Here is a 13,671-nt window from a genome sequence, read left to right as displayed (position 1 = left end):
CTGCTCTAAAACTCCTCAAAAAATATTTGTAGCTGCTTGGAAGCACTCAAACTCTTCTGCACATCCTTTGAAAAGGTCTCTAAGTGTCTTGAAACCTTTCCAGCCTCTTCGAAGCTGCTCCAGAAAAGCTCTGAAGATCTCTGCATCCTTCAGAACAGCTCTGGAGCTGCTCTGAGCTGCTCTTCCACAGCACGGCAGGGGCTTGGCACCACATTAGCGAGCCTCTGAGCAGCTGCAGGCAGCTCAGAGTTGTTATTATTTATTATTAAAAAATTAAATGCATTTAAATAAACACATTTCCAACAGGGTTAGAGATTTGTGGAGCTTGCTTTCATAGCTCTGAAACTCCTCGGGGAAGCTGAGCTGCTTCTGAAACGCTGCTCTGAACACTGCTGAAGAGCCCCAGCCGCTCCCTTCGTTACGGTGGGATGTTCTGGCCGCGGACGGGGGAAACCAGCGGGCACCGAGCACGGCTTGTGCCCCCGTTGTGGTGCCAGGGGGTTCCAGCCACCGCAGGTGGGGTCCCGACGCCTCCCCGCTGCTCTTGACCTTGGTGGCAGGAACGCGGTGCTGGGCGCTTGCAGCCCCAGGCGGGGCTGGGTGCTGTGCAGGGGCTGGGTGCTGTGCCCCCGAGAGCCCCCAGCCCAGCTCCCCGACACGCTCCGGCTGCCACCGCCCAGCTCGGGGGGCTTGTCACCGAGCCATGGAGGGACAAAGCCACCGGGAAAGCAGAGCTGCTCTTCCCCAGCTCACCCTGAATCTGGCCCTCACCCGGCATGACCTGAGGGTGTTCTCCTATCCCAGCCCCCTCCCCGCACCCAAAAAGTCACAGGGTGGCTGGTGAGAGCCCATCCACCCCCTTCCCCCAGGAGCCAGCGGGCACCTTCAAACTCCCCGAAGACCTGGCCACGGCCAGGGCCACCATGGCCATGTCCTGCATCCCCCGGCAAGGAGGCGGCAGCGGGGCCACATCCGGCTGCGCCCCCAGCCTGGGCCCAGCGCAGGAATGTGCCCCAACCGCCGGCGGGAGGGTGCTGAGGGGCAGAGCCTGCGCTGCGGGACCCCGGCCTGGAGAAGGGATTTCCAGCTCCTTCCACATCTGCTGCCCATCCCGCGATGGGGTTGGGATGGGATTAACCCTTGGCAGCCGGGGTGGGAGGGGGATGGATGATGCCTCCCACCCTCAGCGGCTCATAGGGGTATGGGGGGCACCCCTTCACCCTGGGGTGCCTCCCACATCACCCTGTGGGACTCCCTGTGGGCAGGACCACCCGTGATGTGCACAGGGAGCATGGTCCCCTGCAGCTGGTCCCCAGGGATGCTCCAGGAGCTCAGGTGTGGGACAGAGCCCCCCTCAGGGACAGCCACACCACCGGGGGACAGGAGCGCCCCAGCAAACACCCCACACACCCAGCCAGGAGGCAGCGACAGGCAGCCCTGCCCGCACCAGCGCATTTTCCTCCTCCTGCTCTGAGCTGGAAATCCCCGGGGGAGCGGGGCCTGCAGTGTACAGCCAGCCTGGGCCCCCCCAGCCTGGCCAGGGCCCCCCCAGCCTAGTAAGGACCCCCTCCCCCGGTCTTCCTGGGACCCCCCCAGCCACAGTGGGGGCACAGGCAGCACCCACAGCCAGCAGGACCAAGGCAGCTGCCGGGTGCACCCCTGGAAGGGGGAGCGCTGGGGAGGGGGGGCCAGGCGTGGGGTCCCCAGCCTCTGCAGGGCTGCGCAGGCTTGGGCGGGGGGGGGGGGGGGCATCCCCCCCATCCAGCGCCCGGGGTGTCTCCGTTCGGAGGGGGCTGCAGCATCCCAGTGCCCTGGGGCCGGCGGGGGCCCGGCCTGGGGAGGGGGGGGGGGGGGGCGGCGGACGCGGAGCCGCGGGACCCCGTGGGAGGGGGCCGGGGCCGTTGGGGCCAGAGGAGCCCGTGGGAGGGGGCTGGCGGCGGGGCCGGCGGAGCTCGGGGGGCCGGGCCCGGGGAGCCGAGGGGGGGTCCGGCCGGGGCGGGGGCGCAGGCAGCACCTCCCCCCTCCCCTCCCTCCCCTCCCCCCACGCCGGTCCCCTCCTCCTTCCCCTCCCCGCCGAGGGCAGCCGGCGCCGTCCCGTCCCGTCCCGGGGCTCGGCGGGCTGAGCCGCGGCTCCGCTCCGCTCCGCTCCCCCCGGCGCTGCCGCCGCCCCCCCATGCGGGTGCCCCGGGTGGGCGGCAGCCGCCGGCCCCCCCCGCTCCGGCATGGCCCGGCTCTCCGTCAAGGAGCACCTGGACGGGATCCTCTCCGACTTCGAAGGTGCGGCCGGGGGTGCGAGACCCCCCCCGCGGGTCACCCCCACTCGGGGCTGGGTATGGCGGAGGGGGGGGGGATGCCCCCCGCAGGCTGGGTGTTGGCGGGAGGGGGGATGCTGCTGGAACTGGGCCTCTTGGGGGGGATGGGATGCCCCCCAGGAGCTGAGCATCGTGGGGGGCTGCGCTCTGCCCCCCCGGGGGCTGGGTAGCGGAGGGGGGGGATGCCCCCCGAGGGCTGCGCGTCGTGGGGGGCTGCGCATCGGAGGGAGACCGGATGCCCCCCCCCCCCCCCCCCTCCGGACTGAGCATCGTGGGGGGCTGAATTCACACACCCCCCCCCCGCCCGAGGCTGAGTATCGGTGGAGGGGGGGGGTGGGGGGGGAGATGCCCCCCGGGGATGCGCATCGTGGGGGGCTGCTCTCCACACCCCCCCGTGGGCTGCGCATGCTGGGGGGCGCCCCGCGGGGCGCGATCGCTGGGTTGTGCCCGACGGGGCGCACCCTCGGGGGGAGCCCCGCGGGGGGCGCCCGGGGGAGGGGGCGTGGGAGCGGGGCGTGGGGGGGCTGCAAAGCGCCCCATGGAGATTAAGGGGTGCGTGTGTGCACCCCCACCCCGTGTTCACACTCCCCTGCGTGTGCATGATCCGACCCGCGGCTGCGCCCCACCCCGGGCGGGCCGGGGGCTGCGGGGGGGGCCGGGAGGCGAGTCCCGTCGCGCCCCCCCGGGGCGGCCCGGCCGCAGGAGGCAGCGGGACGGGTTTAGGTTTCTCCCGCCCGCGATTATCCGCGGCCGCTTCCCGGAGGCCGCGGCGGGAGGGGCCGGGGCCGGGGCCGGGGCCGGGGCCGGGGCCGGGGCTGGGGCGGGCGGGAGGGGCGGGCGGCGAAACCCGACCCCGGGGCTGCTGCTGCCCTCGCCGGGGAGGAATGTGTGCACCTACCCCGGGCACCTTAACCCCGCCGCTGCCGGGCTGACCCCCAGCTCCTGCCACCCCCCTCAATCCCTGCCATCTCCCCCCCACCCGCTGCCATCCCCCCTAAACCTCCTGTCACCCACCCCACTGCCCATGCCACTCCCTCTCCACCCTACACCATCCCCTCACACCCCCCCACGATCCCCCCTAAACCCACTGCCACCCCCCCCACCTTGCCCTGCATCCCCCGACTGCTGCCCCCCCCCCCCCCCCCCCCCCCGCCCCGTGCCCATCACTCCAGGCACTGTCTGGATGAGGATGGCTCAGGGGCAGGTTTGGGGTGAAAGGAGGCGTTTTGGCGTGCCCCCCGCAGTGAGACAGTTGCAGGGAGGGGGACGCCGTCCCCGTGTCCCCATGGCCCCCGGCTGGTGGAGCAGGGCAGGACCGGCCGGAGAAATACCTGCCCTGGGGAGAGCTGTTATTAGCAGCACCCACGCCCTGGCCCCTGACCCCTGCCCAGCCCCGGGCACAGGGGTGAGCTGGGGAGGGGACAGAGACGGGACCCCCACCGCCCCGCTGCCCCCCAGCACCGTGGCCAAGCCAGGGCAGCAGCCGTGGGGCCGAGGAGGAGGAGGAGGGTGAGGGCGGCCTCGCGCCAGCGGGTGCCATGCTGGGACAGGCTGGCGCACGTGCCAGCGCGGCGGGGATGAAGGGGCGCAGCGTGGGCCGCCCCCCACCCCCCCCCCCCCCCAGCCTCCCCGCCGGAGGCAGCCACCCGCCGCTTGGCAGCGAGGGCGAGGAAGGCTGCCGGCGGGGACCTGGGCCCCCCGCGCTCTGCCGGGGGCCGGGGAACCAGCTGCCGGCACCAAACGGTGCTGCTCCGGCAGAGCTGGCAGCAGTGCGGCTCCTGGGGGGGCCTCGCACCGCAGCGGGAGGGAGGGAGGGGGAGGCTGCGCCGCCAAGATGTTTCCTGCCCACGGGGGCTTCGCGGGGGTCCCGGTGACTCAGACCTGCCGTGGCAGTGCCCAGCTGGGCCGTGGTGCCCAGGGGGAGAGGGCCCCCCACCGCTGCCAGGCTGCTCTGCCAGGATACTTTACGCCAGAGCCAGGTGCTGTGATGCCCACGGGGTGGTGGGGGGGTCCATGGGGGGCACGTTCACACCAACAGCAGCGCCGGGGCCGCAGCGGGGGCTCGTGGTTGCTGTCAGTGCTGCGAAGCTGCGTGGGAGGTGTGACTGCAGCCTCCCGCATGGACTGCAACGTTACTGCTGCGGGTAGCGATAGCTCAGGCCTGCCTCGCCATCAGTAGGCTTCAGGGTTAATGCCCTGTAAGGGGGCAGGAATCCTTCCCAGCATGGCTGTTTGGATGGATACAGGGGGAGAGGGTCGGGCGGGGGATCTGGTTACTTAGGCCGGATCCCTTACAGAGGGAATAAAGCGGGCAGTGTGCTGCGCGGGGAGCCGGCGGCACCGGCTGGCCGGGCGCAGATAAACCGCAGGGAACAATGATAAAAACTGAGGGGAACAATGCGACAGGGCCAGGAGGGCGATGGCGCCGCGCTGGTTTCCCATGCAGAGTGGGCTCACAAACGGCCCTTTAGCACCCGGCTGCACAGGGGGCACCTCTGGGTGCTGCCACGCCACGGCACGGCACGGCTGGGGCTTCATGCATGGGGCTGGCCGCGGGGTTGACTGGGGAGGGGACAGAGCCTGGCAGGTGCCCAGAGACGGGAGCCACTCTCGTGCCACCATCTCTCTCTCTCTCTCTGTCCCCAGCGCTCAAGAAGTCATTTGAGGCGGAGGATGGGGACGAGGCGCCCAGCTCCCCGCCACTGTCCCCGATGCCCTCGGGCACTAGCGAGAGCCACCGGCCACTGCAGCCCAGCCACGCGCCCCGCTCGGGCACTACCGCCAGCCCCAGCCCGGCTCCCAGCCCCGTGCTGCGCAGCCGGCTCAGCACCAGCCTCTCCGCCGGCCGAGCCAACGGCACTGCCAGCGCCGCCAGCGCCCGCGTCGCCTCCTTCCAGACCCGCCAGGGCTTCGCTGCGGGGCCAGGAAGCGACGGCGAGAGCCTCCGCAGCTCGTCCTCCAGCCTGGAAAGCCCCGCGCCCACGGGGCCCCCCCAGCTGCCGGGCACCCCCCCGGCCTCCGGCCCTGGCCTGAAGAAGGTCCCGTCCCACGGCAGCGTCTTCCCGACAGATCTGGAGCATCCCCTCCGTGGGGCCAGCGCCAGCCACGGCTCGCTGCCGGCACTGGACCTGCACATCGCCGAGGAGCCAGGGATGGGGACCCTCCCGCCAGACCCCCCGCTGTGGGGCACCGGGAGCCCTGCGACGCAGCCTCGTACCCGCCAGCCTTCCTCTTCCTCCTCCTCCTCCCCCCCGGCCCCATACGATGGCACCGAGGCAGTCCCGGGGCTGCCCATGCTCCCCAAGGGGCCGGAGGGGTGGCTGCCAGGGGGGTGGGATGCAGCCCCCCGCACGCTGCCGCAGCCACAGCTGAGGGTCAGCCTCGGCGCCAGCCCCAGCCCAGTCCGCCAGCCCCTGCCGCTCCCCCGGGGCCAGGGGGAGGCAGCCCCGGCCCCCACCGCCCCTTCCCCAGGGAGGGCTGAGGGGCTGCTGCCATTGCCGGCCCCCCAAGCTGCCCCCTTCAAGCTGGTGTCCCAGCCACAGACTGTGCAAGTGAGCTCCCAGCCCGCCTTCCTCGGGGGGCTGGTGCTGGTGCCGGCCCTGGGGACCCTGGCAGCACCCGGTGGAGCCAGGGCGAACCCCCCCAGCACCGGGCTGGCGGGGCCACGGGGACCCTGCGTGGTGGCAGCGGCTCCCAGCGAGGCTGCAGACAGCGGCTGGGCTGCGGTGACACCGGAGCACGGTAGGACTCGCTCCTGTCCCCTCTCCCCAGCGGGACCCCCTTGCTGGGCGCGGTGTTGCCAGAACCCCACGGTGAGCCCCGCTGCCTCCAGCTGCCCCAGCTCTGGGGTGCGTTGATGGTGGGGTGATGATGGTGCTGGGGACAGAATGAGCCCCGCCAGCTCGCTACTCCCCACTGGGGCCGGGGGGCCATGGGACGCGTTGGGTGCCCTCTGGCACAGCGCGGTGCATGGTGCATAGCAGGGGGGCTGTACGGCGCGGAGCTGAGCGCGGTGCTGGCAGCACTCCCGGTCCGCCCGGCCCCGGGGTGCCTGGCGAGCTTCCCGCACCGCCCCGGCACTAATTGTTTTCCCCAGCGCAGGGAGACAGGTCGGGACACATGTGCCCCATCGGCAGCAGCGCCGAGCGCCGGGGCCCCGCGCGTGCCGACTATCGCCGCGATCTTGTCCCGCATCCAGTGCTTTCTTCCCCTCTCATCCCTCCTTGCCTTGGCACGGGAACGGATCCTGTTTTTCCCTTCCCGTGGGGGTGGAGGAGGTGGCGAGGGGCCAAGGTGCGCTCGGGTGTGCTCGGCGCACGCCTCGTGCCGGGGGGAAGGACATGGGGCTCCCCGGCGCAGCCATACCCTCGGCTCCCGCTGTGCTGCTGTGGGCACCGCCAAGCCTGTGCCTATCCCCAAGCACAGGGTGGGGGACCCCCCTGGTCTCAGTGTCCCCCTGCTCCGAGGAAGGCTGGAGGGTGCCGGGGTGGCCGGGAGACAGCTGCCGCCGCCAGTGCTCCCTGCTTAGGTGCTTGGGGCTCATTGCTTGTCTCGCTGGGGTGTCATGAGAGCCGCCGTCGCCGGGCTCTAAGTACTGACGCCGGTGAAGGCATCCATACATCTGCTGCAGGCTGGGGTGAATCATCCCCCAGCAATGCCTGTGGCCGCACTGCCCAGCCAGCCCGGCTGCCCTGGTGACCCGCCGCTGCCCGCGGCACCCGGCCAGGGTGGAGGGGACAGTGCTCAGGGTCGAGCTGGGGTGATGGGGACACGAGGGATGGTGCTTGGGGTGGAGCTGGCATGATGGGGACTGAGGCAGTGGTGCTGGGGCCAAGCCAGGGTGATGGGGACATGGGGGGACAGTGCTCAGGGTTGAGCTGGGTTGATGGGGACATGAGGGGATGGTGTTTGGGGCAGAGCCGGGGTGATGGGGACACGGGGGGACAGTGCTTGGGGTGGAGCCAGCATGATAGGGACACAGGGGGATAGCACTCGGGCTGAGCTGGGGTGATGGGGACACGGGGGACAGTGCTCAGGACCAAGCCAGGGTGGTGGCGGGGTGGCCGAGCGTGACGTGGCCAGGCTGCGGAGCAGGGTGTGAGCCGGCGGGCAGCATGTGGGCCCCGGCTGCCCTGCAGACGGCACGGGACTGGCAGGCACTGCTTGGGCACAGCAGTTTCTCCATCAGGAAGAGGTGGGGACGCGCCGTTTCCTCTCCCGGGAGGCCACCACAGCCCCCAAGCCGGTGGCACCCGTGGGTGGCCGTGAGGCAGCGTGGCACACTCGGTCCCACGCCCCGCGGGAGGAAGCGCCAAGCGAGCCGGCGGCCGCCGCGTTTCACTTCCACGCGTTTCACTTCCACACCGAGTCACCCACGCAGGGCCCCGGGCGAGGAGGAGGAGGAGCGGAGGAGGAGCCGTGGGCTGCAGCCACCCTCCCCGCCTTGCACCCCAGGAGCCATTTGGCCCCGGTGACCAGCTCTCGGCGGCAGCAGCCCCGGCTCCGGCCGGCTCGCCCAGGTAGGGATGGCCGGGGCGGCAGCGGGCAGGGCAGTGTGCGGGCAGGGGGGTGCTGCCGCTGGGGCAGGGTGAGCCCCTCGGTCCCTGCGGGCAGGCACAGGGTTTCGCCCGCTGCCTCACTTCTGCTTCTGCTCATCCCGGCCCCCAGCCCCGTGCCGTGGCTCCCGCCGTGCCACAGCCAGCTGGGCAGGATGGCTCCGGGTCCGGCCACGGATGGGGATTGTCACCGCTGTTCCCTTGGGTCGCGCTCGGTGCTGGGAGAGGTGTCGGCATTTCTGGGTCACGCTCGGCCGGGTGGGTAGAGCTGTGGTGAGCTCCTTGCCAGCACAGGGGATGCCTCTCCTGCTGCATCCCCAAAATCCTCCATCCCTTTGCGGGAGGGGCCGGATCCCTCGTGCCCACCTGATCCGGAGCCGCGTTCTCCCCATCCGATGCCTGGTTCAGTGTGGTGGCGAGCAGCCGGGCCGGGAGCTCCTTTCCCAGCTCATCCTCTCCCAGCACCCTCCATCCGCGGAGCCTTATTACAGGCTTCCCCAGAGAACCGGCCAATTAGCCCCGCATCAGTAATTAAATCTGTGGAGGAGACCACGGACCCGGGATTACTCGTCCCTGCCTGGAAAATAAGAGCATCTTTAATGAGTCCTCGAACAGGTCTGGCTGCAGGAGCCATTAGCCCGGGAGGTGCGTGGTGATGCCGAAGAGCTTCCACGTGGCCGCCCAGCTGCCGGCCATTGCCGACGGGTCTTTTCGGCAGTGAGGGTGGGGGCACGGGGGACTCCGGCCCTGTGGGGGAGGCAGCTGTGGGTGCAGCACCCAGCGCTGCCCCACGCCCAGTGGCAACACCTGCCCCCCGCCCTCCGGCTGTTTGCGTCTGCTTGGCGCTGCCGCCAGCACGGCCCAGCACAGCACGCAGCGGCGGGCGACGGCTGAGCCCCCACGTGGGTGCTGCACCCCAGGGAGCACCCCAGGGAGCTGGGGGAAGGGGGGGGGGTGCAAGCACCACATCCTGCCTGCGCCCTGCCTGCCACTGTGGGCGGCTCCAGGCAGCGGCTGCATCACCGGGGTCTGGATCTGTCCTGGCAACTGCCTGGGGGCTGGCAGGGACCAGGGTGGGGGTGCAGGGGGGCTGGTGTGCCCCGTGAGCGGTGGCATGTCCAGGTCAGCATGGAGGGGGGGGTCCCATCTCCCTTCCTGCTTGCCCTCAGCCCCTCCGGCCGGGTGTCACTGCTGTCACCAGGAAGTTCCCAGCAGTTTCGCCACTTCCGAGGAACACCCTGACCCGTGGGGGGAGCTGGGACACATGGCGCTGCTGTCCCCAACCCCACCACCTTCCTGGGCATCCTGCCATTGCCCTGGCGAGGCGGTGGGTTTGCATCCACCAGTGGGTACAGGGTGCTGGGTGCCCCTCCTCCCTGCCAGGATGCTGTTGCCATGGCAACGGGCGTGTTCAGATCCATCATCTCCTGGTATCCTGGGGCTGGCTCGGGCCGGACCCTGCCCACGTGTCCCTTGTCCCCAGGCTGCGTGGCACATGGCCGCGGCCTCGGCGGGGCAGCTTGGCTCCCTCGGCAGCCTCGGCCGACAGCAAGCTGCCGCTCGAGCCTCGCCGACGCCAAGAACCGGCTGGCACATATGTGGCAGGCGGGGAGGCTGCGGTGCGGGGGGACGCAGGCGCCGTGGGGCACTGCGGCAGCGGGACGGGTGGCAGGGCCACCACCCCTCACCTCACCCCGCCGTGCCCGTGCTGGGTCTGCTCGGGGGGCACGGTGCTCCCTGGTGCCAGGGGAGCCGGTGGGTGCCAGGGGGTATGGGACCTCCAGCCGAGTGCTCCCGCTCCCCTTCGGTGCCACCGCAGCCACCCATGGGGGTGATGGGTGCCGTGGGGGGGGGGGGGGGGGGGGGGGCATCCCTGTGCTGGGGTCCCCGTTTGTGCCGGCCTGGCTGGAGGCTGAGCGGTGCCGTGTGCCAGGTGGGCACAGCCGGACGGGCACCTTCCCCACCCCGCTGGGCAACCGGCAAACTCAGCGCAGGGGCTGTGACGGGGAGGGGGCTGCGGGGGGGGGGGGAGGGAGGGGGGGAGGGATATTGCCATGCTGGTCATGTGTGGGAGCGGCAGCCTCGCCGGAGCCGGGTTTGGTGCCAGCCGGGGGCTGGCGGAGGAGAGGGGGCCGGGCTGCGGCGCTGATGGGGACGGGGATGCTGATGGCGCCCAGGGGACCCCCCCGACCGTAGCGGGGTGCTGAGCAAGGGCACTGCGGCGCCGAGGTAGGACCTGAACAATGGCCGTGCCGGGCAGCAGCAGGAGGAGGAGGAGGAGGAGGAAGAAAGGGCTCGGGGGCCCCCCAAGCTGCCGCACAAAGGGCTGGGGCGGGTGTGGGGCTCTGGTGGCCCCCAAGCAGGGGCACGGTCCGGGCACGGTCCCCCAGGCAAACCCCGCCATCCCTGGGGCTGGGGGTTGTGCCGGTACCTGTGCAGTCCCTCCCCAGCACCCCCCCGGGGCTGCAGGTGGGTGCCCGGAGCCCCGGCAGTGGCCGATGTCTGGGCACGATATGGGGTGGCACGTCCTGCCCCGGGCCCGGAGCCCCCCGGGTGTGCCAGGGCCGGAGCGGGTGCTGCAGCAGGTGGCCTTGGCGTGGGTGGCAGCGTGGGCTGGCTGAAGGGTGCCGGCGTGGACGCGGTGCAACCACCTCACAGAGCAACCCGTGGCATCGTGGGGGACGGCCACCCCGAGGATGTCACTACGTCACCTCCCCGTCCCCCTCTGCCCACGGGGTGCCGGGGGGGGCAGCGTGCCCCGTTGCCATGCCGAGCCTCACCGGCTGCCAGGAATGTGCCGGGGCTGCGTGCCCGCCGGGGTGGCTGCTGCTGGGGCAACGGTGCTGGCGGAGGGGTGGGCGCTGGGGGGGCCGGGCTCACCCACCTTTGCCCACCCGTGCAGGGAGCAGCCTGGAGCCTGAGGAGCACAGCATGGAGCCGCCGGCCGTGCCAGAGGAGGAGATGCCCCTCACCGCGGCGCCTGGCCCGGCGGGTTGCCAGCTCTTTGGTTACGTGGGAATCGAAGCTGTGCTCGACCAGATGAAAATCAAAACCATGAAGACGGGCTTCGAGTTCAACATCATGGTTGTGGGTGAGCACTGGGTGCGGAGTTCGCTCCGATGCCACCATACCGGGAGAAATCAGGCTTTTAAGGGATTTAAACAGCAATAAATTGAAGCGGAGCAACATTCTGTACCCCATAACGTAGCGATGCTGATGGGTGAGCTCATCCCAACCTCTGGGATGCTCCCAAATGGGTACTGAGAGGTTATCGCCTTGGGGAATAAATTTACTGGGGGGACAAACCAGAGCTATCACCACCTCTGGGATGCTCCCAAATGGATACCAAGGTGTTATTGCCCTGGGGGAATAAATTTATTGGAGGGAACAAACCGGAGCTGCCGGCATCCCCGCAGGGCAGAGCGGGCTGGGGAAGTCAACGATGGTGAACACCCTCTTCAAGTCCAAGGTGAGCCGCAAAGCCTCGCAGCCCAGCCAGGAGGAACGCATCCCCAAGACGGTGCAGCTGCAGTCCATCACCCATGGTAAGGTCACCACCGTGGGGTTGTGTCCCACCAACCCTGGGGAGAAGCAGGGGACCTCAGATGCGGCCTCAGAACCCCCCTGGTTCCCTGCTTCTCCCCAGTGCTTGGTCCCTGCTGACCCACATCTCTGCCCCATAGTCATCGAGGAGAAGGGTGTGAAGATGAAGCTGACGGTGACAGACACACCAGGGTTCGGGGACCAGATCAACAATGAGAACTGGTAGGACACAGCAGGGTGCAGGATCCCAGCTTGGTGGGTGGCAATTTGGGGTGGGAGTTGAGCTCATATGCCATCTCCCAACTCCTCATCCTCAGCTGGGACCCCATCATCAAATACATCAACGAGCAGTACGAGAGGTACCTACGCGAGGAGATCCTCATCACCCGCAAGAGGAAGATCCCGGACACCCGGGTCCATGGATGCGTCTACTTTGTCCCCCCCACTGGCCACTGGTGAGTCCCCACTCACAGCACCCATGGGTGCTCCCTGCTTGGTGGTGCAGGTGATGGTGGTGGGGTCACCCCAGGGTGATGGCAGTGGGATCACCCCAGGGTGATGGTGTGGGGGTCATTCTGGGGTGATGGTGAGGGGTGTCACCATGGAGTGGTGGTGGGAGGACACCCCAGGGTGATGGTGGTCCCTGGCAGGCTGCGTCCACTGGACCTGGAGTTCATGCGGCGGCTCAGTAAGATCGTCAACGTGGTGCCGGTGATCGCCAAAGCCGACACGCTCACCCTGGAGGAACGGGCAGAGTTCAAGCAACGGGTAAGGACAGATCCCTGAGGGGCTCCCGGGGTGCCCCATGTCCCCCTCAACCCCAGCTCAAGCCCCTTATCCCGCAGATCCAGGAGGACCTGAAGACCCATGCCATCAGTGTGTACCCGCAGGAGGACTTCGACCAGGACCCAGATGACAGGGTGCTGAATGACAGGATTCGGGTGAGTGCTGGGGGGCTGGGATTGGGGATGTCGGCCCCTGGGGATCAGGGTGGGGGAGAGACACCCCTGGGGGAGCCTGGCAGCACCCTGGGGCAAGCGTGCTCCTCTGCACTGGCAGGAGAAGATCCCCTTCGCTGTGGTCGGGGCAGACCAGGAGCACCAAGTGAACGGCAAGCGGGTGCTGGGCCGCAAGACCAAGTGGGGCATCATTGAAGGTGAGCGGAGCCCCTTGCACCCCCAACCCCCCCCCGGGTATAGGGGGTCTGCCGGGGGTGCGGGGGAGCTGCACCCATGAGTGTGTCCCTCCCTGGGTGGGTGCTGGGGGTGCTGAGTGGGGGGATGTGCCAGTGCTCCGGTGGTACCCGGAGCCTGCTGGGATGCGCTCCTCGGGCATCCCTTTGCCGCCCTGCCCTCCTGCCTGCACCCTGCCAGCCCCGCTGCCTGCTCTGCCTTGCTTTGCAGTGGAGAATCCGGCGCACTGCGAGTTCCCTCTCCTGCGGGACCTGCTGATCCGGTGAGCGGGGGACGGGGGAGGAGGGACGGGGCGGGGGTGCCAGCACCCTGCGGGGGGACGATGACTTGATGCCCTTCCTCCCCACTGCCACCCCGGGCAGGTCCCACCTGCAGGACCTGAAGGACATCACCCACAACGTCCATTACGAGAGCTACCGCGTGCGGCGGCTGAACGAGAGCAACGGGCCGGCGCTGAGCCCCCTCAACGGGCTGCCCGGCAAGGGCGAGGGTGGCAGTGACCTCTGAGCCGCTGCGTCCCCCCCGGAGCTGCCGCTGGACCCCTGTGGCAGCGCCCGTCCCCTGCCCACACTAGTGGCTGTGCCTGGACCCTGCCTGGGGTGAGGAGCCCACGCCAGTTTGGGGCGAGGAGCCCCCCAAGAGTGTCAGGCTGCCCTGGGTTGGGTCCCCCAGTCCCTCATCCCCAAGCTCCACCATGGGCACAGACCCCCTGGACCCTCTGTGACATTAAAGGTCAACCTGGAGCCTTCAGCCTTCGCCATCATCCTCATCCCGCTGGACTCCCACCTTCTGATGTGCCACCACCCTCCGGTGCTGCTCCGGCTGCTGGGGCCATGGGGCGAGACCCCCCCACTGTGCTGCTGGGGTGCCCGGTGCCAGCACCAGCCGTGCACCCCGGGGAAGTGCTGGAGTTCTGGTGGTGCCATGGGTGGCCAGGGCGGGCAGGGTGTGGGTCCCCTCCCCATGGTCACCCCACCCGCCCTGCCCGGTGACGGCAGCTGGCACAGCCGGACTTTGAGCCGCTTATCGGGTGGCGGAGGTGCCGGGAGGGGTGCGGAGCTGCCACCT

General features: G+C 69.8%; 1 protein-coding gene across 3 annotated transcripts; it reads left to right on the top strand.

The window, feature by feature from the left end:
- Nucleotides 1-2,088: 2,088 nt before the first annotated feature.
- Nucleotides 2,089-13,353, top strand: SEPTIN12 (septin 12). Of its 3 annotated transcripts, XM_074840979.1 has the most exons (11): nucleotides 2,089-2,277; nucleotides 4,959-6,053; nucleotides 10,770-10,958; nucleotides 11,284-11,412; nucleotides 11,551-11,632; nucleotides 11,728-11,865; nucleotides 12,061-12,178; nucleotides 12,256-12,351; nucleotides 12,470-12,566; nucleotides 12,814-12,865; nucleotides 12,966-13,353. In XM_074840979.1, exons 1-11 carry the CDS (start codon nucleotides 2,223-2,225, stop codon nucleotides 13,108-13,110), a joined length of 2,196 nt encoding a protein of 731 aa, XP_074697080.1. In that variant the 5' UTR covers nucleotides 2,089-2,222; the 3' UTR covers nucleotides 13,111-13,353. The 3 variants fall into 3 exon arrangements, with proteins under 3 accessions (XP_074697080.1, XP_074697082.1, XP_074697081.1); XM_074840981.1 differs by lacking the exons at nucleotides 2,089-2,277; nucleotides 4,959-6,053 and adding an exon at nucleotides 7,431-7,831; XM_074840980.1 differs by lacking the exons at nucleotides 2,089-2,277; nucleotides 4,959-6,053 and adding an exon at nucleotides 9,967-10,096.
- The last annotated feature ends 318 nt before the right edge of the window (nucleotides 13,354-13,671 follow it).

This window comes from Strix aluco, chromosome 15 (genome assembly GCF_031877795.1).
Source record: "Strix aluco isolate bStrAlu1 chromosome 15, bStrAlu1.hap1, whole genome shotgun sequence".
Taxonomy (NCBI): Eukaryota; Metazoa; Chordata; class Aves; order Strigiformes; family Strigidae; genus Strix; species Strix aluco.
Note: the sequence above shows the minus strand (reverse complement) of the source record. Positions and strands in the feature narration are given on the sequence as shown.